This window comes from Lepisma saccharinum, chromosome 8 (assembly GCF_977018435.1).
Source record: "Lepisma saccharinum chromosome 8, izLepSacc3.1, whole genome shotgun sequence".
Classification (NCBI taxonomy): Eukaryota; Metazoa; Arthropoda; class Insecta; order Zygentoma; family Lepismatidae; genus Lepisma; species Lepisma saccharinum.
The window spans coordinates 28,240,644-28,256,106 of record NC_139236.1 but is presented as its reverse complement, the minus strand read 5'-3'; the positions used below and the strand labels follow the sequence as shown (position 1 = coordinate 28,256,106).

The following is a 15,463-nucleotide window of genomic DNA, read 5'->3' as shown; positions in this document are numbered from 1 at the left end:
TTTATTCGTAATACCTTATCGAATTGGAATTCCACCATGTTTGTGATTATTTTAGTACGTTTATCAAGAGAAGTTTGTTTACTGCACTCGGGTCATGCTACTTTTCTGGCGGTCTGCCGTTTTCCAACTTTCACCACCACCTAACTGAGACGCTGCAACATTAAGTTATCGAAGCGATGTGATTGGTCACTACAGTGGCGGCGATTGGGTTCCAAAACCGGAGTGGGCAAGGTGCCCGTTGTAGATAAGATTTAGCATATTACGTGGGCAAGAGTGGCGAAAAGTAGGGGGGCAACTGCCCACCCTCGCCTCCCTAATCGCCGCCACTGGGTCGCTACGTTTGTATGTTCCCTACACGTCACACCATACGATTCTTATAGCCAATTGGACAAGGTTATCCTATGAACTTTCCCGCGCTGTTGCGTGATTGGAGGCGGGAAATTAGCACGACTCGAGTGAAGCTATTTTCTCAACCAGTTAAATTTTAGTGTATGCTAATCGTCCTGAATGTCTTAGCATCAATTCACATGTATTTCTCTTCCATTTTTTCAGAGTTTTCGAGAAGATTCGTCAGTACTTCAGTACGCAAAGCGAAAACATCCCAATGTCGTTCGTCTTGGGATTCTACGTCACACTAATCGTTAGAAGATGGTGGGAACAGTACAGGCTCCTCCCCTGGCCAGACTCACTGGCGCTCTTCGTCAGTGCTGCCATCCCAGGGCAGGTAAGAGTTGCTAACTTCATTATTTAAGAAAATATTTACACACATATATATTTTTATTTTATGCATACTTGGATATTTGACAGTTTATATTAATTTGAATGACAGTGTCGTTTCTCTATTTTCAGCTAATGATCATTCATGGTCGTGATTATCCAAAATGACAGAAAAGTGGCATAATATAAATTACAAGTAGGCTTTGTTAACAAATGTTGTTGCGTTGTCTTTGGATGGGGAACATTGGGGAGAGTTTTTGTTTTACGGTCAATTTATTTTCTTAATTTTCAAACCTTATTTATTTGAAAGTCTGCAATCGCTAAATAATTCTGATCAAATTGTATCAAAAGTTCAATATTTTTGTCAGTTTTATTATGATTATGAAAATCTGCATGGAAAGTTGTTGGAATGATGTAGAAATAAGAAGCTGAAAGGAAACATTTTTCATTCCGCCAGGAACGAATAAACATATTTCCTTTCAGTGAACTACTTTAATTCTGGTAGAGTGTTTGACTACTTGTACACTGTTTTAGAGCGTTTGGGAAATAATAGACTAGCAAATAGAATTAAAACATTGTCTCAAATATAGTTGGCATACATATTTCAAATCTTATTATAGAATTAGTTATCGGCCTCGCCTTGTTCGGCTAAAGAATATAATACGTGTAATTCTAGCGACATAGTCTATTCTTTATACAGCACTTTTGTCCATGGTTCAGTTTGACCGACATTATTCGATTGTTCTCGTGCAATTAGTCTTGAATTCTTCAAAGTAAAGTGAAAACTTTTAAAGTAAATTTATTTATTTTACAAAACGTTAAATTACTTCATCAAAATTGTGTTGTATAAATTATAAAATACTACTAAATTCGTTGACTGTACTTGCACCCAAGAAAATCTTAACAATTTGCAAAGCTTTCCTCAATAGATTTGTATAGGTAGAATGTAAAGGGACAATTAACTTGTTTCCAAAGAAGTGCACCCTCAAGAGAAATCTATGAAACCCCCGAGACACATGCAAAAAAGGAGGGGACCCCAGAAGAAAGCCCAGCCTCCACCCATACATTCGAGGGTATGCGCTTATGTCCTGGTGCCTAAAAAGACCATGACGTCATTTACATGAATGTCGGACCCTCTTTTGTTTCTCTTTTCTTTATTGTTTAAATTTTACAAGTTGTCTTGATTCTACAGGTGTCTTGTGCAGACATTGTGCAGGACCAAGTACGTACCAAGTACCGAGGCTGTTCGTCAGTCCTGGACAGCCCCGGTTTACAAATATATATTACAGTAAGTGTAAGCATTCTGGTATGATATAAGTGTATAATAATGCATATAAAGGGAAATAAAATGTATAAAAGTTATGTAGAAAGGAAGGAAGCATTAGATGATATTAAAAGTGCGTGGTTATAATTAAGAGGAAGAGGTATATTGGAACACAGCCCCCGAGACGCAGCATAAAGCCCGCAATAGACGGAAGCATATTTTTTAACAATTTTGCTAGCATAAATGCTATGTAAATGCTTCCAAAAATCTTATAGCAGACAGTACTTTACACGCAAGCATTTCATGTAACATTGCGGTTAGCTTTGCGATTACAATATACATAATGTATACAGCACGAAAGGCACGTCGAGTTACACCATCCATGGTGAGTGCATGGTGTTTACAATTGAAACAACTAAAATATTCTTCCATACGTGCACAGTGAATGTTGTAAAGTATATATTTATGGAACGCCATTCATTTGTACCTAATACCGTTTTATAGGAAATGTTATTCCTCTCGGTTGAATAGTTATCGGCTTTTAAAAATGTGAAGTGATACATTGCTTACATCTCGCGCGGCCGCCATTACAGCTGCACTCGTGACCTAGAGGTCGCTTCTGATTGGTTATGCTACGGAAATAGGACGGATCCTATCCTTGAGAAGTGTCGTGAAGTATGCCATGGCATCTGAGATGCCATAAATTTTTTTACTTTACACGTTAGCATTTTGGTCATGGCATAAATGTTAAGGTTTCGTTTAAAGTGGACCTGCGAGTGCACAGTGAAAGTACCTCCCACCTTTCGTTTTTTTGCTCCCAGCGTCATACGTCACGCTTGTGCTGCAGAAACAAAATGGCGGTCCGTCCTTGGTATCCTCTCCGGACTTTCTCATGCCAGCATCTTCCACGGAGCAGGAAAAGTCTCTCGCGAAACGAATGAATGGTCCAACGCATGCAAGGTCGAGGTCACTCGAGTCTGAATGGGAATCCCGCGGTGCGAGCAGAACCAATTCCAATTAAACGTTCGTGCCTGGATGCTGCATCCGGTCCTTCCAGTTCTCTTAAATCACGGCGGAGGCAGGATGCTGCGGCGTCTGGCCAATCGAGATTCCCCATGTTCGAAAGTGTGTCTTCTTGCAGCGAGATGGTGCAGTCACGAGTGTAATGTTTATGGCCGTGCTCGATTGAATAAAATGGGCAAAACCCTTACCATTGTCATTGCTGTTGAAGCTAACCATTACTAGAAAAGGCGTGGTGTAATTTTAGCGCACCAGCTTCATCTTTCAGGCCATCCACTTTCCAGTCTGAGCTGCTGTCCATCCTTCCATAGTTTGCCACATGCAAGACTGAACTGCTGGTATTTCAATGTCTACTCACTTGTGAGACTGAGCTGTAGTCTATACTTCTGTAGTTTGCCCACTTGTGAGACTGAGCTGTAGTCTATACTTCTGTAGTTTGTCCACATGTGAGACTGAGCTGTAGTCTATACTTCTGTAGTTTGCCCACTTGTGAGACTGACCTGTAGTCTATACTTCTGTAGTTTGCCCACTTGTGAGACTGAGCTGTAGTCTATACTTCTGTAGTTTGCCCACTTGTGAGACTGACCTGTAGTCTATACTTCTGTAGTTTGCCCACTTGTGAGACTGACCTGTAGTCTATACTTCTGTAGTTTGCCCACTTGTGAGACTGACCTGTAGCCTATACTTCTGTAGTTTGCCCACGTGTGAGACTGACCTGTAGTCTATACTTCTGTAGTTTGCCCACATGTGAGACTGAGCTGTAGTCTATACTTCTGTAGTTTGGAGCTGCAGTCTGTTCTTACTCACGTGAGAGACTGAATTGCAGTCTCTCCTTCTGTAGGTTGACCTCTTGCGAGAACTGAGAGTGCGCTCCTGAAATTTAAATCTTGAAATGCGACATATTGAATTATCCGTGGCTCTCTATTTTAAAGCCATATTTCCCAACAACCACTGCACCAATCTGCAAAGAACTTGTCTAAATCGTACCATCAAGCTTTATTTTGCACTCAGTGTGTGAAATATACTGAGGCTAACTTCACGGACACTCAAAATCCGATGCAGTGTGAACGTCAATTGAACAAGTCGGTGGTCAGGTAGCTTACCTCATAGCTTTCAACACTTCCATTGACTTTTTCAACACCTTAACACGACTTGAAAGCTTCCACTTGGATATTGTGTGTATAGCATAAAACTTGTTCGTTCGAAATGCCCTTTTGAATCAGCTAATGTTAGTTCCTGTACATTGATTGAAATTTATAAATTCTATCTGAACCAATCTGGCCATATGAGATTGTCTCTCATAACTCATATTGTGGATGTTAATAACAACTCATTATCTTAGCAAATATAGTAAAATATATGAGAGGACTAATTCCTTACATAGGATAAAACTCGGAACAACATGCAGGTCCTTAGGTCACTATAATGTCTGTATGTCTAGGTGCCAGAGCCTCGTTACCCTCCGTGAATGCAGTTTCCAAGGTCTACTACATGGAAGAAATATTTATTATGTGAGTGCATTTAAAAAATCACCTTACCGTAAACCCCTCGGTGCATATAAGATTATAATAATCTCACTTCCATGTGTTGTTATATACCGGGTGGTCCAAAAGTCCCGGAACGGTCACATATCGTGAGAAATACGCATCGAATCGGAAAACGAAAAAATACGTGTTTAATAAGTGGAAGAAAGCTATTCAATTATATCACACTTGATTCCCCACCCCCGCCCCCTTGGAGGGGCGGGCAAGGGGGCGGGGGGCAACTGTGAAATTTTAAATGGAAATCCCATTTTGTATTGTAGAATCCGAAAGAGGACTTCATTCCGAGTCCAACGAGCTATCAACCATCCTCCTAGCTCAATTAGGAACGGAGATATGGCGATTTAAAGGAGGGGGTCTACCATATACTCTATTGAAAGGTCTTGACGTGCAGATTCCGAATCTGTAATCGCTTTCACTGTAGCTCAATCAGGGGCAGAGCGTCCCTCTAAAAAAATAATGTGTTTTATGAAATTTTCACCTTTTTTTTTTTTTTTTTTTGTCCGAAAATTTAAAATCGCCATATCTCCGTTCCTAATTAAGTTAGGAGGATGGTTGATAGCTCGTTGGACTCGGAATGAAGTCCTCTTTCCGATTCTACAATACGAAATGGGGGTTTCTATTTAAAATTTCACACCGCCCCACCCCCAGGGGCGGGGGTGGGTAATCAAGTGTGATATCATTGAATAGCTTTCTTTCACTTATTAAACACGTATTTTTTTCGTTTTCTGATTCGATATGTATTTCTCACGATATGTGACATTCGGGGACTTTTGGACCACCCGGTATATTTCAACGATTTTACAAAATAATCATTCATTTTTGTCTTTACATAACCAGAATACGATGCCATTGCAGTTTAAATAATCATCGTCAGTAGTTCCAGAACATTATTTTTTTCTGTCTTTTAATATATTATCCTTGATTTTTAGGCAACACAGAGTGCACGACAGCAAGGATGTTTTGCATAATGTACAGGCACCTGCAATAAAAAATTGGACACCTAGATCCTCAATTTCTCGCTTTGCAAGGCGATATATGTGTTGCCTTAGGGTCATTTGTTCAAAGACGGCACCCCTAAGGACTTTTCCCCTTAATAACAAGAAATTATTAATTTTGAAGAAAAAGCAATTTTTTTATTAACACTATTGTTATTTTGGTTATCAGAAAATACATGTAATATCCACTAACCAAACATCCTGTCTGCACAATAAATCAAAATTGCAGGTAGTGTAAAGTAGGCCGTTTTTACAAACATGTGTCAAAGTCGGCCCACCGTTAAAAAGTTGGCTGTGCAAAGATGGACCCCCCTTAAATGGTACTCCGATATATGAAAACTTACATTAAATGTAATAAACAAGTGAAAAAAAACCGTCAGCATTCCATATTCCATGTACCTCACTATAAACCATCATTATCATCACTATAAACCATCACTATCACCACAAACAGCACATATTCCAACCTGGACTCTATCTCGCCCAAAACAGTCTTCATGGAACCAACCCTAGCAATCAATCGTTACACTTGAACCAATCCTTCCCATCACTTGCATTGTAATAATAACCGCCACACTTAGAACAATGGTTTTTACTACGTTTCATTGATATTCCTTTCCCTCGATCTGCACAACTCTTTTGCGCATGAGTACGTTCCTTTTTTGACTGTTCATGTCTCTCTTTTGCTGTTCAGAAGATGCACATCTGCGTTTCTTCTTGTGCCCAGCAGTATCAAGACGTGGTACCTTAATTATATCTGCAAACCGCACCATGCTTGCATTTCCATTCATGGTCCCACGAGATGTTGAAGGCATGGGCTCGAAGGTGGAGGTTGAGAGATGTGAGTTAGCCCTAGGTCTGACTGGAGATTGAACAAGGCCAACATCGGCGTTGGGACAACTCGATGGAGTGGTTGCACCTGTGGATGAGGCTGTGACATCGTCTGCAATAGCCCTAGGTCTGTCAGTAGTATCAGCGATGTTGAAGTAATGTGGTGTACAGGGTATAAACCTGTGCTCGAGAACCCGGAAACAGCCACGTCTACACTGGCACTTTTGTTGCTTACAGCAAAAATAAAGTTCACACAATACAAAAGTACGACTTACACTAACTTGGACAATTTTGTTTCTGGTCGCCAGTGCATGCTCCCGCCTAAACAATCTAATGACAGCTAATTACCTGGTTATGTTATGTGCATTCATGAAGGAGGCGAGCCTTGTAACTCTTGTACTACATATCATTGCAAGACACATATTTATTAATCTAAATTCACGACATATTCCACTAGCATAACAATATTAGTGGGGACCGTCTTACCCCACATGGCTAATGCACAGAAGGGGCCGCCTTACCCCAACGCGTATCATGCAGCGAAAACAACAAACGAGAAGCTTGTACGTTATGGAATTCAAACCAGGAAGCAGCGTTGTATGCTCCACACCTCATCTAACACACCTATAAACCTGACTTTTGTACAACTACAGATTCGCTTGTTTATCTAGAGTTTTTCATTAAGCAGAGAGTTATATCAGCCATTTTGATCGTTATACTTTTATCACTTACCTTTATATTTACGAGTATGCAGCTGGATGCTTCATTTAAACAACACGGCGCTTATGTCACCCCATTTCAGAAAGCCTCACTGCGTGTTGGAACAGGCACCGTTAGCTCCAAATTTCACCACTTGCGACGCTGCACAACAAAACGTTGCAGATAGGCCGTCTTTACAAACTGGCCGTCTTTGAACAAATGACCCTAAGCGGATTTTAATAACAAAATTTCAATGGCTAGTTCTGCCAGCGCCGTACAGTTAGACAACACACATATAGTTTGCTGGGAAACTAGTATTTCAGAATCTAAGATCTAGGTGTTCCATTTTTATTGCCGGTGACTGTACAGTCAGGGGAAAAAATAATTTCTACATAGAGCCTTAATACCGGTAGTCTTTTGGGGAAAGTATTTCTTTCAACGACTGTACAACAATAACTGCTGTGATGGTTTTAGGTACTAAATCTGGAAATGCAGTACTCACGAGGTGTTTTCTTTACTTTACAGGACGAAAGAGGAAGACTGATGCGACGAAATATTGTTCGTTACGCCATGTTGTCCTACGTCATAACACTACACCAAGTCAGTCTTCGAGTGAAGCGACGCTTTCCAACGTGGCAGCATATGGTAGATGCTGGTGAGTAACTGCTTGTATTGGTAGAGGCGTTCTTATATTATATTGAAGTTTTCTTGTTCATATAATACCTTCTTAGAGGGAAATGTTTTCAGGCGGTATGTTTCTTCATCAGCAAGATATCGCAGGAAGTTGTGGGCGGATCTGTCTTCGAATTTTGTAGGAACCTGGACCGTGTGTTTTTACATATCGTCGCCAGATTTTACATATGCATATCTATAATCATAATTTCTAATAGTTTCTATGATGAATACATGATTCTAGTGTACCTTATTCTGCATTGATAACCCATGTGTAGACCTTCTGTTTTAATCTCGTCATAATCATCGCGCTACGACGCCAAGGATCCCGTGTACGAATCTCTGCCTGTGCATGTGTGTTCTTTGTGAGTGTTCCTTCATCAATTTCATCATAACATCGCTCATTCCCATCCTTGCGATTAGCCAAAAATGGCAGAAGAACGAATCAATATTCTCGTCATACACTTACAAAGAAGTACAGTGCCATAATACTCTTGCAGCTGGTAATGACAATCAATATGAACTGACATGATTACTCAATCTTAATACAAGAATCGAGGTGGTGAGTGATTAATCGATGCATTACATGTGCTCAAGATTGATTTGAGACATTTGAACGAATCCATTTTTTTTTTTCAGTTCACCCGTACAACCAAGCTCAGTAAACATGAAAAATTGCTCATTGTACGGCGTTTAAGAGTATGTTACTTCACTCAGCAGAATTTTTTCCCCCTTCCCCTCTGCTTCCTCATAAAAATAACGCAAAAATGACCACAATACCTAATACGAACTTGGCTAGAGAATATCTGCAAAAAATTTCTTTAGTCGGAAAATGAACACCAACTTCAAAGCTCTTGCAATCAGTATGTATGTGTATTCTGAACATGAAACAGGATAACCAACTCCTTGCTTGTTGCTTTGAGTATTTGCCATTACAATATTTGTAAATTCTGAAATAATAAACAAATGATGTCCTATCCGTATCGATGTTTCTGGGATTCACATTTAACATTCCAATGTTTCCAGTTGCAATATCTGACAAGGTGAGACATTGCTGGCATTTCTATTAACGGTTAATTGCAGATAAGAAGGCTAAAATATATTCACATATTATCTTGAATATTTGCTTTAAATTAGCCAAAATAAGCGATTGTCGCTGATGAAAATAACCAAAGTTTCTATCAAAGAAGTCAATAGTAAGAAAATTCATAATCATGTAACAACTAATTTTAGTTACTTACAAAATACCAAGTTTAATTCAGCTGTCGGAGTTTGGGTTTTAAGTCCAATTTATGCGCATATAACTAATCGGGACTGGACCTACAGTTTAAAATGGGATCCGAACTATTGTGCATTCATCGGCTATCAACCCGGGACCCCTTGATTACAAGGCTACCACTACACCATCGGCGAGGTAGTAGAGTTTAATTTAATGTAAATGAATGTAGATAGTTTAATAATTATTATTTTGGATGATGTGTGAAGACCATAGAATATCCAGATGACTTGGAAATCATCTTTTCTCACAATAAGGCACATCAGCATCATCTGAATCTTAACTGTTAGAAGGAAATTATTAATCAAAATCAGAATGTTCATCACCCGGTTTGTTTGTAACCAGTTTAAAGTGTAATGCGAACCACCGTGTGGTTCCTAAACTGCTTAATTACAATATTTTGATATTTTCCATTTGATTATTCTGATCTTTGAGAGTTTTGAAAGCCTGGATATCTGATTTTTGAAACATCAACATTTCTGATTTTCTCTTGATATTTTGAAAATCGTTATTATTGATCTTCACCTTTAAAAGAGAAAACTGTACCAGATTTCTGGTTTTACAGTGGTTTTTGAGATCGAAATTTCTGATTTTCCAGTTTTTTAACGAAAAGTTTTTATTTCTTCGGTGTTCTTTTTAGGCTGTATTTTCTGATTACTCTATGATTTCTCCGTTGTCAAGAAGTTCTGATTTTATGAAATGCTTGATAGGAATTTCTTGATTTCTCCAATATTATTTATCCATGAGCATTTCTAGGTTTTCCGGTAAATGTTATATTCCGGAGCTTATCCTTTTTCATTCTAGAAATTTTCACGATGAGGAAAATATAGCTTTTCGCGCTTTGACTATCGGGATAAGGTTTTTGTCGTTGCAAGGCTTGAGACCCTAGATTTGGTTAAGTGGAAATGACAGCTGTAACCTTAATGCCTCATCTGTAAGCATTTTCGAAATTCTGTCGTTGGACAGAATCTGCTGCTGCGTGCAAATTTCTTATCCGAACGTCTTGTAAATCGCATAGCCTTGCTCCACATTCGCTTTAGTGGAGGGCAAACGTGACCAGTTGAAACCTTATCGCTAATTCGCTGACGACCTCTTCTCAGAGATATATTTTATGAAACCTAAGGACACCAATACTCGAAGGAAAGAAGGAGACACAATCGCATGCGATATAACTGGCAATAATGTTTCGAAAGCATAAATTTAATAGGTTGTTTTGTTTATTGTTATCTTTGCTTGGTCTCCTCACCTTCATCTTTGTAATTTTTAAGTCTCATTTATTGCGCCTTCTTTCCATGCGACAGTTTGTCTGTTTTCTTTATACCGTTTATAGAAACTTGGTGATTATTTGCTCACAAACTGTACTTGTATGTCTTGAATTTTGTCAAATTATTCATACTGCTTAATCCGATATAATGATAAATAGCTAGGGTGACCATATGTCCCGTTTTGACCGGGTCATTTCCGTTTCAGAGGCGTGTCCCGGTCGTCCCGTCGATACTATTAAAAAAAAATTGTCCCGTTATACAGGGTGTCCCAGAAATAGGTGGCATAACTTCAGGAGTGTATTCCTTACATGTAAACAATGAAAAAAGCTTATATGAACATAGGTCCGGAAATGTTTGGTTTCAGAGTTATAGGCTGTCACAACACGTGGTCACTGGAATGTGTCTAATTCCACAGGTAATTTCCTGTAACACAACCAAGTATTTGATGAGTGGTAGGCCTACATGCTGAGTGGGCGTTGTTGAGACCATGTACACCAATCAGGAATGAGCAAATATGCACTTCGTGTATGGTTTGGTAGATGACAATGCTGTAGAGGCCCGTCTTGGAAGATGTTCCAGTGAACATACATGCATTATGGTGTTCCCGCACACTTTAGTCTTGTTGCCCGCAGCTACCTGAATCGAAGGTACCCTGGTCGGTGGATCGGTAGAGGTGGACCAAATGCTTGGCCTCCACGCTCACCCGATTTAAACCCCTTGGATTTCAACTTGTGGGGCCATTTGAAATCACTGGTGTATTCGTCTGCACTGGCAGATGTGAATACTCTCCGCAATCGCATTGTAGCAGGTTGTGAGACAATACGGAACACGCCAGGCATTTGGGAGCGTATTCGAGTGGCCATGCGATATCGATGTGTGGCCTGTATTGAGGCCAGGGGTGGTCATTTTGAACATCTCTTCTAGGGTACTGTGAGGAACTAAGTGCCATAGACCACTTGTGGAAGATAGACAAATTCCAGTGAGCACGTGTTGTGGCAGCCTATAACTCGGAAACCAAACATTTCCGGACCTATGTTCATATAAACTTTTTTCATTGTTTACATGCAAGGAACACGCTCCTGAAGTTATGCCACCTATTTCTGGAACACCCTGTATAAAAGTTTTATACCTAACTAGGATAGCTTAAAAACCAAGTCAAAATCTGAGAGGTATTTCATGAAAATATGTGGAATTGTTTACTAACATCATGGAAACAGTATGGCTGGACTACGTTTTAAGCAGTGGCGGCGATTGGGTACCAAAAATGGGTGCAAGATGCCAGAACTGGGGGGGGGGGGGGGGGCGTTTACTTTCCCTTGGTAGATAAGGTTTAGCATAGTGCGAGAGCAATAGTAGCAAAAAGTGAGGGGCAACTGAATCCCCTCGCTCCCGTCACTGGTTTCAAGCACTTCATAACATTTAAGATGTTTGATTGTCATCGATAACCTTTGAACAGACAGCAATTTACTGTTTAAGTTTGCTCGCGTCGTGGGTTGTATTGTTTTGTGTACACCCTGGCCTGCATTTTGCAGACTAACGAGACCCTGCTCTGAAGATTTTGGGTTCGAGTCCCGGTTCGGCCATGAGCATGTTTTGTGTTCGTATTTGTGCCTGTTTCGTTTAACATTCACCATTCCACTGAAGGTATAACAATACAATACTATCACTCCAATAAAAGATTGAGAAGTTGATGATTTCGCTGTGGTGTGGTGAAGTGTGGGTTGGAATTGAGGTAAGGAATACAGGTGGACCAGACCAGTATGTGTCTGACTTTCATCTGTAGTCTAGACGATGGACACACACACATACGGGATGACAGACAACACACGAGACCAGACACAACAAGTGAAAGCTTTCGGAATCCGCTGCAGAGAATCTCTTCCCGAAGGTCAACAACCACTGAATGGTGTGGATGAAATTTCTTTCCCATATTAGTCCTGCCTTCATCTGAAAGACGCCTTTTTATTTCCTTCAAACGAACGACTGTTGTCTTAGACGATGCGGCACGAATCCTTAAGGGATTGGAAATTTTGAGAAATTTAGGGAAAAATCGGCTTATATGTGAAAATGTCACGGTGGAGTCAGGGGATTTTGTTAACCCGTACAGGAATCTGGAAATATCAGTCAATGTATATGTATGTGTGTGTGCAACCTTAATCATACCAAAAGTTGAACCCTCCCCCTTGCGTGAACTATATATACGCCAATGTGTGTGTGTATATATAATTGTAGACATTTAATGAAAAAGTATTTTTATATTTTTCTTAATTTAGTTTCAACAATATTGAATAAACATTTTTTATTAGCATGCCAAGTTGAAGACAAGATTAGTATATCATAACATAAAACGACGCGGTTTAGTTTAGTTAAGTCTGAATGTTGTCTGGTTTGGTTATTTGGAGTTTCAGCTCTAGTGAGAGCTTTGTATAAGCGTCTGACGTCATGTGTCTTTTGTCATGGCGTCCCCGATGGCGCAGTGGTTGCGTAGTCGCCTTTTAATCAAGGGGTCCCGTACAGGCACTTAGTTGGTTCGGATTTCACTTTAAACTGTAGGTCCAGTCCCGATTAGACTTACTGTGCATAAAGTGGACTTAAGACACCAACTCAATCAATCAATCATGGCGGCATGTCTTTTTGTCGGAAAAGTCGAGAGTATTTGTCTCCTGTAACTGTGGCAGGGAGATGTGGATTAATAAGGGGAAGGTTTTGCTTGCCTGCGAGTCAGATGGGAAGGGTCTGACTTGAGTGGATAAGGATTTTGTGAAGGTCTAGAAATTTTGGAAGGTCTGAAAGATCTAGAAGTTCCGTCACTGAATGTTCCTGGTCTGAGTCCTGTCCTGGACGTCATTGTTCCTTGCTAAGGAACATCTTCGTCTTATCCTCATTGTAACAATTACCGAAAAGTTGCAGAAATATGGAAATTATTTTGCAAATTAGCCAATAGGATTTTGATTTTGAATTTTGGGTGTGTCAGCACTTAGGCTATTTTGCACCCGCACTTTATACGGGGTCCAGCCCCTTACCTGAACTAAATGTAACTAATAACATATATGCAACGTTGGGAGAGTAAAATATTCTGACTTAAGTTAACAGAACTAAAATAAACGTAACAAATGTCGTGTTGTAACTAACGTAACTGGCCATAGGGCCAGTCACCAGAGCCTCGTTCGTCTGCAAAATGCAGTCCAGGGTGTACTACGTGGAAGTGCGGTTGACAATTGGGCGTCCTACGTGGAAGATCGCCAATAGAATATTTAATTAATCCATCCGTTCATTGTTTTTGCCCAATGGTAGGTTTTGCACGGCAATCTTCAAGCTGGAAATCTTATGGTTTACGCTTTAATTGTTCATATCGTTCAGTCAATCGACTGACTTCTTATACTTCCACGCCCCCCTCCTCTACGTTACCCCTAGTCTTTCATCAAGTACTACGTTCTTAGCAGAAATACTCACTTAAAAGACAATAGAGCTGAAATTTACAAAATAAGTGCTAATAGAGGGCAGTGATAGCCCGGTGGAAAAAAAAATTGAAACAAATCTAACAATGATGTAAAACTATGTCTTAAATTTTATAGCGTGTATTGTTAACACATTCATAGATTTATATTAATATTGGAATTCGCAGCTGGTCATTTTTCGAGATGGCACAACGGTAATTGTTGCTGAACTTTCTGTTGTAATATTGTTACAGAAATGAGTTTTCTCAACATTGCAGCATTAGTTATTTATGGACGTTTGAATACTCGCACTGTGTGTCATTTATAGGTGGTCGTATTTGCAATTTGATTAAGCGCCCAAGCTTCCCATTGGGAATTAAGTTTCATTTTAACTCTGGGTAGAAGATCAGTATAGGATAAACGAATGGAAGTAGGAAAAATAGTGTTCTTCGCGCTTTTCGCATATTGATCTACCGTGCGTCCATTTCGATCTGCAGCCGAGAGATCGGGAGAAGCGTGGCGGGCGGCGCTGACGGAGATGCCGACATTTGCGGCCTGTAATGCCCGCTTATTTTTATGGACATATGCAGACATTTATATAAATATTGCAAAACGAGCACTAACCTGTGTTATAACACGCAAAAGTTCTTCTGTAATTCATTTAAGTTCTGCTCTTATATACACAAATAAATACGCTATAGAAACGATGTTAAGAGCCACAGATAATAAAGCATTTTAATCATAGTTTTGACCAGTAACGTCCTGTTTAAGTTTATATCCTTGAAAGAGTTTTGTGGCCATGGGAATCGTTTGGAGGTTTCGAATGTGCAACACTGTATCAGGATTACGCTGCAGACGAAACCGATAAAAGTGAATGGTTTTCGTGAGCTTCCTTGCAATCCGAAATATCCGAGCTCGAGTTTTTTGTTCCTTCGCGACTTGATGAAGACAGAGTTGTAAATATAGTGGCGAGCAATGTAAACCAAGAGCGTGTTAATTTCGTACTGTGCGCAAAAGTGTTATTCTTGGTTACTTGCAGTTACTTGTTTGTGTTATTGTAGTGTGTATGTGTGACGTGTCCGTGAGACGATTGGAATGCCAGCCGCAAGATTCACGTTAGAACAAAGATTTTCTATGTTTTCACGTACGTGTCATACAAACTCGTGTCGAGACGTGTGTAGGTAATTTGTACAGAAATTCCCATGCGTTTCAACTCCACACAGAGATACGGTTAGATATCTTGTCCTTAAATTACGAGAAACTGTATCGTTAAATTTTAAAACACCTAAGCAAAAACGACGGATTTTAACCGAAGCAAAACTCGATGATATTGGTGCAGCGTTAGAACTTTCTCCAAACAAACCTCTACGCCGTGTTTCACAAGAGGTGGGCGTGTCAAAATCATCGGCACATACAGTCACTAAGCTACTAAAATTAAAACCATACTCTTTTAACACAGGTTAGTGCTCGTTTTGCAATATTTATATAAATGTCTGCATATGTCCATAAAAATAAGCGGGCATTTCAGGCCGCAAATGTCGGCATCTCCGTCAGCGCCGCCCGCCACGCTTCTCCCGATCTCTCGGCTGCAGATCGAAATGGACGCACTGTACAACTAAGTCCTGATAAAGATTAAGGTTGCTATGAGCTTTTACGTCCGTGAATTGTACTCTTTGATCATTTTGGCGGAGACCTTGGTTTCATAAATTCAAACTTCCTCGTGAAGTGATAACCTTCACACTT

At 40.0% G+C, this 15,463-nt stretch overlaps 1 protein-coding gene across 5 annotated transcripts in view; it reads left to right on the top strand.

Annotated features, from left to right (window-relative positions):
* The window catches only part of LOC145990892 (bestrophin-2-like), a 317,135-nt gene that overhangs the window by 202,252 nt on the left and 99,420 nt on the right, over window positions 1-15,463 (top strand). For all 5 annotated transcript variants that reach the window (XM_083126371.1, XM_083126373.1, XM_083126370.1 and 2 more), the window contains 2 exons: window positions 553-724; window positions 7,596-7,725. In XM_083126371.1, coding sequence (XP_082982497.1) covers window positions 553-724; window positions 7,596-7,725 — 302 coding nt within the window. The remainder of the gene's footprint in view (window positions 1-552; window positions 725-7,595; window positions 7,726-15,463) is intronic.